The following is a 12,494-nucleotide window of genomic DNA, read 5'->3' on the forward strand; positions in this document are numbered from 1 at the left end:
AAATAGCTCAAAATTTGCATTATGTATTATGTTTTGCATCACTTTGTGGTTAAAATGCAACTTTCTCATTCGTTTTTGGAATAAATAATAAAGAGTCTTTTCGAGCTGGTGTGATGAAAAGAACACAATGTTTTTCATCACACTACACATGTGAGGAAAAAACAAAATTTCAAGCGAAATAATTATTAAATACATATTCAAACATTCGTCTGCTATATTTGTCATTGTTGGTAGGTTAGGCATCGAGGATATAGATCCACCCGGCATTCAAAATTGTGTAAAAATATTTCAAACAGCTCAATCAAATGAAATATTTTTAAATATAAACAAAAAAAATATTTAAAAGTAAGTATGTATTTTAAAAGTAAAACTCGTTTATACCTCCTTGCATAAAAAATGAGTAGATGACAAAAAAAACTATTACTCCCGTGGGAATAATATATAGCTCATTCCATAATAATATATTCCATCTCAGTATGCTGGCATACATTGCACCGTTTACGAACAAGTGTGATGAAAAATATCTTATTAATCTCTAGTTGTTTGCATATACTGATGATAGTGATGATCTCATAACATCTGTTTTCAATATCTACCATATTTTCTGTATAATTCCTCTACAGATTTCCATGCATGCTTTCAGTAGCCGCCACAGTATTTCAGTCGAGACATATTGTAAACAAACAGCAATATTAATGTTTACACGAGAACTGCTAATCTGCGAGAGGAAATGCGACTTTATTCCGTGGTGTTAGACACGGGGTATATGTCGTTTTCGATTTTGTTTAGCGTTGAAGGCGATGAAGCGCCAGTCACGCTTGTCTTGAAAATATGCGTTTAGTCATATTATGTAGGAGGTTGAAAATATTGTAGAATAAAAATATTTAAATTCCCCACCGATATTATATATTTGCAATTAAGTATGTCTGATTATTACCTTTTCAGTTCCCTTGAAGCTTAAATCATAAAACTGAGATATGGAGACTAGCTTCTGACCGCAACTTCGTCTGCGTGGGATGATTATGACGACGATGGTGATAAATACAAACTATTATGTCCTTCCCCTAGCCTCTAACAATCTATACCAAATTTCACCTAAATCGGTTCAGCGGTTAAGTGTGAAGAAGTAACATGCAGACAGAGTTATTGTCGCATTTATTATATTCGTACGGATAATTTGAGTCCCATGGGATAATTTTTTACATATTCAACAGTACGCAGACAAAAACACGGGCTGAAACTAGTAGTAAATGAAATTGTCAATTTTGTGAAATTCGGTAGATAGTTTTCAGACATTTTAATCAGGAAGTTCTTTTCAAGGTTTCCTTTTTTAGATTTTAAATTGCGGTCAGATCAGTAATTACATTAATTACTTAACTTTACTTGTGCTAATTAGAAAGAACCCTGATTGCTTTAATATAAATTAACTGCGAACACGTTTATCCTCTTGGCACGTTGACAGTCCGCGTGTTTTATCCGAGAAATACACGCCATTGTTATTGAAGATGAAAACAATGCTATTTTTAAATTATTCGCTTTTGTTTTTCCGAAGAGTTTGGAACTGAACTGACACTGCGATTATGAACGCAAAGTAGATGTCTAAAGACAGGTATACATCGCGAAGGTAGTTCATCATCGGAGGTCTTGGAGGATTTACTGTAATTTTCTGTACAAAACAGTCTGCCAATTTTTGCGGGGGAGGAACATGTCAAATGTTTTTGTTTTGTCCGTAGGGTACAAATGGCCATGTCAGATAAACGTCAGGCCATACAATACATATGACCATTGGCCGACGTTTTCGACAGAGGGATTGGCTCTTTAAGACGACTCCAGTTGTTCAAACTTTATGTTGCTGTAAATACTGAGTTCAAATAGAGACAGCAGCAGAAGTGCCGAAATGGGAGATTGGATGGAAATGGAAATGTACAGTCACGGTCTTTACTTGTTGAACACTATATCGCTTAACAATTAAAGACCGTACAGTACAGTTCGCATTAAAACTAGCTGGGTGCTTAGCCAACGTCCCAATCGTTAACACTTCTCAACGTAGCGTAGTCACCTCTCTCGACAATTGACAATAAAGGCATGTTCAGATATTTGCGAGCAGCTGGGCCGCTTGACATATCTGATGGCGACTGTACTCGGAAGCGTGGAAGGCATTAATTTCCCCTACAAGCGTCGCGTGACCGCGGCCCGTTGACGGCTGTAATACTTACACTTTATAATCCGTTTGTCTTGGAATTGGAACGAATTTGACAGGCTGACAGCCGCACCGAACCCGTAAAGAGGGCAGTGACACCATGTGTCGGATTTCTACGTAAATTCTTATTCAGGACTACACTCCCAATCATACAGGACCTACGCCTGCCCACAGTTATACACTGTACAGTCAACATCAAATAGACAGTGCCGTGCCGGCCTAAGAGGCCAAATATACAGTAGCGGCTAATCTATCATATTTTTTTCAGATAAATTTTTAAATTATTTCTCAAAGACGGCTTTAGCGATTTTTATGATATTTACAATATGGGATTTCTCCCAGGTATGAAAATAACAATTTCATTAAACTAGGGTTCATTTTTAAGTTACTTCATGATTCGTCGTGACTAAACTGAATGTCTGTTTTCTGCGATATACTTAGTTAAACTTCTTGGAAGTGATAAGTGAAAGTGCGGTGTTTGCAGATTGATACCGATTACGGCGATAGACTGGACGTTAACAAGATTGGCCCGACAATAATGACATCACTTCGCAGCGCCGCCTCGCCCTTCACGAGTATCAATAAAAGCTCCGAAGGGGACTACCACGAATATCTGAATTGGAGAATCATCTCTACCTTCCAGTGGCGGAACGTATTCCTTACGGGCTGCTTAAATTGCGACATTTTGCCAATTTATCTGACAGGTCTTCATTTCTTAACGAAAATAAATGTCAATGACGAATATAGGCGTCTATTAGGCTAAAGTAAGGAGCCATTTCACGCATAGCGATAGCGATGCAAAGCCTTAAGGCAATTATTTATAATCACCCGTAATTAAGGAAATCTATTCGGAGTAGATCTGGATCAGCCGACACGCAGGCGCTAAACCTGGTAATTGGACTAAAAGACCTTTGTGAACTAGGTTTGCTAAACGGATGGCGTTATGCCGAAAATATAATCTTGTTATTTTACAGTAAGTGGTGACCATGCTATTGGCATTGCACATTTACCTATACGCAATTGTTGTCCATACTTTGACTTGTTCCAGTCTATCAATTTGGTACAAGCAACCGCATCTTTCATGTGTCAATAATCGGTTTCTGTTGATTTAAAATAACACAATTTTTGCTCATAATTTAAAAACTGAGACGGGACTTAATCGCGTGTGTTAGATTATTATTTATACATTGTATTATGTATGGAACTGGCCTGTTTCTCTTTGACGTCCAATGTTAATAAATATTCACTTTTTTAAACACTTACATTTATGTGGGTACGATACGAAACCATGGTTGATTAGAGAAACATGGATAGTGGTAACTTTGAGACAGTAGTTAACCTACTAATAAGATTTGTAAACTATTTTAAAGTGATTATATTATGTATTAATATTACTTATTAGTAATTATGTATAACGTAGTTTATTGAAAAGATGTTGTGATCATTTTATTCTGCATTAATCGATAAATAGATAAGGTTCATGAGAAGATACGTTTGTGACGTCACTTCTCGAACGACAAATGGCTTGATTAACCAGTTGTGAGTCGCCGTGTGGTGCCGGCGTTAGAATAGCACCACCCCATCTCGTCCCGTGGGTGTCGTAAAAGGCGACTAAGGGAAAACCGACGGATGGGCAGCAGCGTCCGTCGAGTATTGTCATCAACATCTACTGCGGTCCCATTTCGTTCAAACAACTTAAAACTCGAAAACAAACCCCCATCTAAAAACCAAACCCCCTTTCATTTCTATCATCTCTAACCCGCCGTGTGGTGCCGGCGTTTAGAATAGCACCACCCCATCTCGTCCCGTGGGTGTCGTAAAAGGCGACTAAGGGAAAACCGACGGACGGGCAGCAGCGTCCGTTGAGTCCCTCTATTTATATCTACTGCGGTCCCACCAACCACAACCAATTTCACCAACTCAAAATATCAACTATCTCTCCACCACCATCTCAAATTCCTATCTTACGCAATTAAACATAACTCTCAACAACTCAAATCAACCCCTCTTCTATAAATTAAACTATCTTAAAAAATCAACCTCAACCTCACAAAACTCAACCTGGGCCCATGGCCGCCCGTAGTCATTGCGGGGACCATGGGTCCATTTATAGCTAAGCCACAAGAACAACGCCGGGTCTCTAAAACTGAGCATCACCATTGTTCCGACTGATGGTGATGCCGGACCCGGCATCGCATAAAACATAAAAACATCATCGTAAATGTCACCTCGGACACAGGGTCGCCCGTATCCTTAGCGAGGGCCCTGTGTCTTCAACTGACACTTAAAACCTTATAAAAAAAAAAAAAAAAAAAAACCAGTTGTGAGTGGCTGGTTAGCAGTGGATATAAAAGGGTCCGACCCGTTTCATTTGAATCATTCTCATTGTGATTCTTCGTTGCGCTGCAGCACTGAGTTAATCGTCGCCACAGGAATATTGAAAGTTAAGTAAATACTATGTTGATCATTATGTTAATGTTTTTGTACTTACTTGATTAATTTGATGAATTAATTATTAAATAATATATTGGTGAATTATAAAGTATAGTATTAAGTATAGTATTAAGTGATTGTATTTATTAGTTGTTGATGATAAGGTTAATAAATTGGTTTATTGACTATAATAAAAAGGTTTTATTTTCAATTATGTTTGTTCATTATTTAATTTATCATACTAGTAATCCAAATAGCATCTAGTGATTGATTTAGCAGTTTCAAATCATTCTGAATCAAGGTAAATAAATAACTTGATTACAAGTTATGCCTAATTTATATAATTAACTTATTGTTGTTAAGCAGTATTGAGAATTGAAGGTAATATTGACTATTAATTCTGTTTTAATTGATTATTTACATAGCAGCAGGGTTTACTTTTATTTACTCGGACATCCATTTTAACTTATTATTCTTACACGTGCACTTACGTTCATTATTTGGTCTGACTTTTCGAACGTGATACGCGTGCACTTACGTTCACCACGTCTTATCAGTTTCTGTTCTAAGGGCCCACCGCGATAAACGAAAATCGCACAAATATGGAAGAGCGAGGGAGACGCAGTTAACGAATTTTCGTTTATCGCGGTAGGCCCTCTGGCTATTTGTCTACTTTTTATATCGCATAACACCATCCACAAACAGCTCGATCTTGACAGCTCGACATTTCTCTGCGTGCTGTAGCTTAGCGTGCAGCCTACCAGCGCTTGTGCGAGTACAGTAAGCAATGATCCCGCCCGATTGCCACTTGTTGACCTTTGGTTCTATAAAGCGGGCGGAAGCTAGATTAAATCATTTTCCTATACACCGAGCTTGAATCGTTCAATTATAAGTCGTTATGAGAGTACAGTTTTCCATTAGTGCTAGCGATTTTCTTTGTGGTCATGTTTATTGCCGCCGTCACGGCAGCCTGGGTGGTGGAATACTTAATTGTGTTCCACAGTTAGACTCTCCTATTTTTCTGTCACTGAAGAAAATAGATTTAGTTTCAGTTAACAGTTAGGTTGTTACCTAATAACTATACATAAACTGATTAACCAAAAAGAGTTTCTAACTATCAAAGTGATGAATGTCTTACACCTAGAAACATTTGTGTAGGTTCTGACTCGGATTATACGACTGCAAACTCGTAAAAGCGTACTATGAAAATGAAATGTGGTTAGAAATTGATTTTGACCCCCCTGGATACTCTCTACGTACAATTGAAATTAGGCCCATTCCTTACTTTGCGCCCAGGAACTGCGTCAGCAGCATTGTTACTTGATTAGCCCCGATGCGGGTCCGCGCTCTGTTTCCGTAATCTCTCCCAATCAGAAAGTAATACTGCAAACATAGACAAATCAGGAAAGGGGTTTAGTGTAATATTTAATAAATCAATATATGTTAATAATTACATTACTATAAGTTGTGTTGACACAAGTTTTTGACAAAAAAATTTTTTTGAATACGAGCTTTTATCGCTGACTGTGCTTTTACCACTTTAGTACCACAGGGACCTAATTCTCGTCAAGACAATTCTAAAAACCCCAAACACAATTAGGTTGCGTTGTTTCACCGCAGAGTTCCTTATGGCCACCTCCTGTCTCCATCGTCAGATCAGCTCGATTGTACCATAACAGTGCATAGTCAAACGACTTACATGTGTATGCAAATTTTAGCGCATTCGAAAATCGGGAAGTGGGTCAAAATTAGCTTTCAAGATTTGACCCACAGTAACTTACAAACATACTAACAGGGCAAGTTAAATAAAAGCTTAGTAGAAATAAACTGTGATCAACCTTGACCAATGTGGGATACGAACCCACTTCTTAGGATTGCCGGTCCAACCGCGCTACCAATTCCGCCAGTTGACCTCCCATCATTTACAGCGAATCTTATCATCGTAATCGTGACGTGAGGTCGTGACACAACACGTCAATAGCCACATCTGTATATTTTGATTGAAAGGTTTACAACCTAAACCAACCTTGTCCTGCATCTGCGTTACCCCGTGAATTTTTTCTCAACCACACATGTCACTCTTTAAGGAAGACTAAAAGAATTTTCCGTCCGCAGGTGAGCGACATCCGAGGCTGCGGTTACCACCTGGCAACCATGCTGGGGCTGTTCCCCGCGCAGCTGATCAACGTGTACCTCGGCTCCACGCTGCGCTCCATGCACGACGTGCTGCACGAGTCGCATGCCACGGGCTACGTGGTGTTCGCGTGCCAGGTGTGTATGTAGCGGGGCTGCTCCCTGCGCTGCTGATCAACGTGTACCTCAGCTCCACGCTGCGCTCCATGCACGACGTGCTGTACAAGTCGCACACCACGTTCTACGTGGTGTTCGCGTGCCAGGTGTGTATGTAGCGGGGCTGTTCCCCGCGCTGCTGATCAACGTGTACCTCGGCTCCACGCTACCCTCCGTGCACGACGTGCTGCACAAGTCGCACGCCACGTGCTACGTGGTGTTCGTGTGCCAGGTGTGTATGTAGCGGGGCTGCTCCCCGCGCAGACGTGTACCTCGGCTCTACGCTGCGCTCCATACACGACGACGTGCTGCATTTTCTCGCTCCGCACTTGAGTTGGTTAACTTCAAACTCGAATAAACTCACTCTTACTCTCTTAGGAGATTATTATCCTTATTACCTTTTCTTTTTATATCTGAGTTTGGAGTTGAGCGACTCAACTCGCATCAAGTCAGCTAGCCTAACAGTCAATTATTAAGTAGCTGAAAGCAAATGCAAAAGCATCTTTGTTTTAGCTCTCATCATCATCATTGGCCTTTGCGTCTATGTAAGAAGATTTGTGGTGTAACGCCGAAGAGACGAGAGAGTAGCTTTCTAGCAGACAGAAGCATAAAGGTCGTGACGGTGAACACTCTGACTCCATGTCTGTGAAAGTTTGGTGCTATCAACCACGCTATTTCTTCTGCTTAAGCTGATGATAGTACAATACAAGTTATGCCTTTTACACCGGCCGCACCAATATCTCTCGGGAAAACGTCATCGAAAGCCGGAACAAACTTGTTTCTGAAATTGAGAGTTCCCTAAAAGAAGTCTTTGAATGGGGTCCTCCGTCTCCTCGCTTGCCTTCTATATCATAAAAAAGAGACAACGTTTTTGGTAATATTTACAACTAGCCTGTCCAAAATACAGCGGCTAGTCGGCATACTGACTAAATCTTCCGTCTGAGCCACCTAATTGGATGATGGCGAGAATGAGGCCGCCTTTGTCAGCGCGACAGGAATCTATCGGCCGGTCGCGCAGTTTAGACGGAAACGAATGGAACACAATAAAAAAAGTAAAGGTTTTTTCTTTTCTTTTCAAATAGCGTTGAGGCTGCGTTTCGTGTTAAGTAATTTGGACTTACATTTTTGACCTAATGAAACATAAAATACTTACAAAAAACTTTTCAAGCGCTCTGATATAAAACCAAAATAGGTACAGATTTTAATTAGGTAAGGTGTATGTACATGTTTCGAAGTATAGGTACCTATAGTTCGAAACCTGACAATTTCAAAAGATAAATGCGAACGTTTTTATAACCAATTTGCATGCAACCCCGCGCAGTGTCAGCAAGTCACTTGACTCGAGGCCACCTACACCCTGAATGCCTACTTCAGAAACTTTAGCACACGGTACTCGTTACTCGACATGAAAGGGTCAAGGTTCCAGCAGCCGTCTCTCTCGCTCTCGAGACTACTCTAACGCGACAGAAAGGGACGACGCATCGGACTATCGGAAATGAGTCGATTGCGTGCGTGTGTGAGGAAAATTGGAAACACGCGTAACGAGCGAGTTATTAAAGCAATTTCCTGGAGAAAAACAGGTTCTGTAATGTGTGAAAGAAATGGGGTGAAAATATCGCAAACTCTTTCTTATATTATATCCGCCTGCGACGTCGTCTGCGTAGAAGTAGCTAAAAACTTATAGCCCCATTTTCACCATATACTACTCTTCGATTTCGGTATTGGTCTGCACAAACATCATTCATTGGTCTCATCTACTCAAAGGTTAACTGGAAGAGATCCCTTGAAGGGATAAGCTCGCCTTTGTACTTAGCTTTTCCTAATTGTAAGTCCTTTTATTATGTGTTTTGTACAATAAAGAGTTTACTACTACTACTACAAACCATTGGTTTTTACCTCCAATGGTTTGTGATGACCAATCCCGAAATAGTGAAATAAAATTGCTCAATATGACCTACATATTCACCCCGTAAATTATTGCAGGTGTCTAAATAAACATGCTGTATATAACGGAATTGAATGCGGTGACTCTCTGTTTACCTCAGCTCCTGTCTTATGTCAGTGATCAATCATAACAGATACTTTATTACACGTACAAAACACATGTGATGAATGTTTTACACATTCATTCGCTGAAATTGGATCCTAAATAACCGTAATATTATCTTGTCAAGCACGCGAAACTATCAGACACTACACAACCTAATTTTTTGTTGATCCAGAACAGGGCATCATATATTTTTGCACGTTTTGTTATGTAGATATTTTGGCGGATATCTTCTTAGCGTTTTACCATGCATATGCGTTCTAGACGAACACGAACCCGGAATCCGCTTGGCGCTGATATAAAGTGTAACCTTTATAGACAGCACTAAATATTTATCGATTATTTTCACAATTCTTATCAAGATTCCTTATTATATAAATATTATTTAGACTTTTATCTGATACTCATGAATCATTTAATTTATCAAAATCAACTATTGTGTTTGTTTTACACTTAAATAGCTTTATCGGATTAAGATTTGCACTCGAACAATGTTATCGCAGAGATTTGTGGCACAGGAGCAAATCGTTGTTTCTGATGGTAACACCGGTAATCGGTATGTCGGTTAAGCTCTTTCTTCTTTAAACCGTTACTGCGATTGCATTGTTTATTGAACTATAAAATACTACATTATTATTATCGGAGACCATTAAAGTTCCCTACAGTAACATCTGAACGTGCAAAGTATTCCTTCTTAACACTGTCGTTATATTCCATGGAATGGGACAGATTGTAATACTTTTGGGAATGGCGCCTTAGTAAAAGTTGTTCAGTATGACCTACATGTTATTCACCCCTCAGAGTATGGTCAGACATAACAAAAACATCCTGTAGGTATGTATTATGATTCTTGATTTTAATCTTCTTCCTCGCGTTGTCCCGGCATTTTTGCCACGGCCCATGGGAGCCTGGGGTCCGCTTGACAACTAATCCCAAGATTTGGCGTAGGCACTAGTTTTTACGAAAGCGACTGCCATCTGACCTTCCAACCCAGAGGGTAAACTAGGCCTTGTTGGGATTAGTCCGGTTTCCTCACGATGTTTTCCTTCACCGAAAAGCGACTGGTAAATATCAAATGATATTTCGTACATAAGTTCCGAAAAACTCATTGGTACGAGCCGGGGGGTTTGAACCCGCGACCTCCGGATTGCAAGTCGCACGCTCTTACCGCTGGCGCTTAATGGAGGAATGATGATTATTGATTTTAATGGCGATGATATTAGGAGAAAGGCCATTGGCAATGTCTGAACTAGTTATTTTATTATTAAACGAACGGCAACTACATCGACAATGCAGGGGCGGATTAAGAAGGCGCGGGGCCCTTAGCACAATAGTTCGCGGGGCCCCCTGGTTTGAAAAAAAAAAAGATTAAGTGCGAGTCGGACTCGCACCCCGAGGATTCAGTACCATCACAAAGTTTTTACGATGTCTTCATTTTTTTCGAGTCGTTCTCGATTAGTTTTTAACATGTTATGCAGTGTATTTTTTAGGGTTTCGTAGTCACGTAGAAACTTATATAAGTAGTTTCGCCATGTCCGTCTGTCCGAGGGTTTGCTCCGTTATTTTTAGTGCTAGATAGCTGTAATTTGGCATGGATACATAAATCATGCATTGCGACAGAACGGGTAAAATAAAAACTATAAAAAAAATTAGGGTACCTCCCATACAAAATGTTTTTACTTTGATTTTTTTTGCTTTGATGATAGTGTGGCATATGGATGGATAAGGTCTTTCAAAACGAATAACGGTCTCCAAAAACCCTTTTTTTTAAGTTATTATTTTCGGAAATAATTGCACCGACAGAAAAAAAAATGTGAACCATGGGCCCAAAAAATATAAAAAAAATCGTGAAACAAAAGCTTAATAAATACTTTCAATGAGAACTATAGCGAAAATGATCGGTTTAGTCGCTTGTGGGTTATTGCAAAAAATCTTCTCTTCTTACTAAATAGACGTACAAAGCGCTGCAAAGGTTACTCCCTTATGCTTGTAATGTAATGTAAATGATACTTACAAATAGCCTCCGTTTGGCCTTTTTTGACTGAATGCTAACAATAATAAATATAAAATAAAAAGAAACATTAACGGAGCCCCTACACAGGATATGTTCTTTTTTGTGTCTGTAGTTCATGTTATCCACGAAGACGCGCCCGTCATTTAAATTCCGAAGTATTTTCCTTATTTATTTATTTTAAGGAATTCTTATTTTTTTATGTAGCCATTTTAAAATAGCCAAATTTAATGAAGTTGTGTGATTTTATCACAGTTCCTTTCTTCTATATAGGTTTCGCCGTGAAAATAAAAGTATTTTCTATATAGGCTCCTTACCGTCGGTTTTCATCATCAGATTAGGTCGATTTTACCAAATTTTGACAAATGGTCAAAAAACTAGTTTGCAGATGGTTTGCAGATTTTGAAAACAACATTGGATTTTGAAAACAACAAGGATTGCAAGTTAAATAAAAACATGTAGAGATACTGTTTAACAACATCAATATTATTAAGTTTAACAAAAGCTAGTAAAAATAGGTGAAAAATGAGTCGGACCTAAGAAGTGGGAACTAATGGCTAAGTGAGCCAAAAAACCACCACCAGATTTTGTAGCGTTCCCGTGCGAAGCTGAAGGCCAAGCTACAGGAAAGCAGAGCCTAGAATGAAACTAATGCCATAGTGTGAACGAGGCCGTAGGCCGAGCTCTGTATAAGGGCAGAGGCCCGGAGCGTTCTATCGCGGCGCGCCACCATGCAAAGGCTGAATTGTAGGAGAACAGAGTTTGGAATTGGACCAATGTGATTTCGGCTCGCCTGCTACTCGGCCTTAGTTCTTGCTCGAAAGTGCGACTTGCTGGGATTCTTTGGGTATCGGGCCCTATGTAGGGCTTTACATCCGGCATATGCGAATGCAAAGCCCTGCATAGGGGCCCCGCTGTTTTCTTTTTATAACATTTTGACAATTAGATCATATGTATCACGGCTTTGCAGCAACTCGGCATATTTTGGGCGCCCGGCCAGCTGTAGAGGAGCGCCTCCTTTGGCCTACTACGGGCTCAAAGCTGATCATAATTAGGCATTAGCTGTAAGGTGCAATTTGTTATTTGAAATAATAATTAATAAATAAACCATCCTTCATTGCTTTTCACTAATATGTTTTTAAACACAGTATCTTCTTTTGTTCGTTTCCGAGCTCTGTTTCCTGCAGCTTAGCCATGCACAAAAGTTTTGAGGCACTCTGCACCTTCGGTTTTCTGCTGAACTCTGCTCTTGGTCTTTGCGTAAGCCTAAAAATTCTTTAAATTTGGTATCGTCATAAAGAAAAATAAACAGGATAATAAAATAATAATAATTGATCAATATTGTTACTGACTTACGAAAAAAATACATTGTAAATAAAATGTGGTAGTAGAGTTCTACTTGAACTTGGCCGGTTCCGCGTGCCGAAATCGCATGGTCAGGGTCGGAGCGCGGGGCCCCCCTAGGCGCGGGGCCCTTAGCATATGCTTTTTCTGCTGTTCGGTTAATCCGCCAC

At 39.6% G+C, this 12,494-nt stretch overlaps 1 protein-coding gene across 2 annotated transcripts in view; it reads left to right on the top strand.

Annotated features, from left to right (window-relative positions):
• Positions 1-12,494, top strand: part of LOC133523200 (transmembrane protein 64) — a 45,886-nt gene that overhangs the window by 20,522 nt on the left and 12,870 nt on the right. For both annotated transcript variants that reach the window (XM_061858678.1, XM_061858677.1), the window contains exon 2: positions 6,749-6,904. In XM_061858678.1, coding sequence (XP_061714662.1) covers positions 6,749-6,904 — 156 coding nt within the window. The remainder of the gene's footprint in view (positions 1-6,748; positions 6,905-12,494) is intronic.

This window comes from Cydia pomonella, chromosome 12 (assembly GCF_033807575.1).
Source record: "Cydia pomonella isolate Wapato2018A chromosome 12, ilCydPomo1, whole genome shotgun sequence".
Taxonomy (NCBI): Eukaryota; Metazoa; Arthropoda; class Insecta; order Lepidoptera; family Tortricidae; genus Cydia; species Cydia pomonella.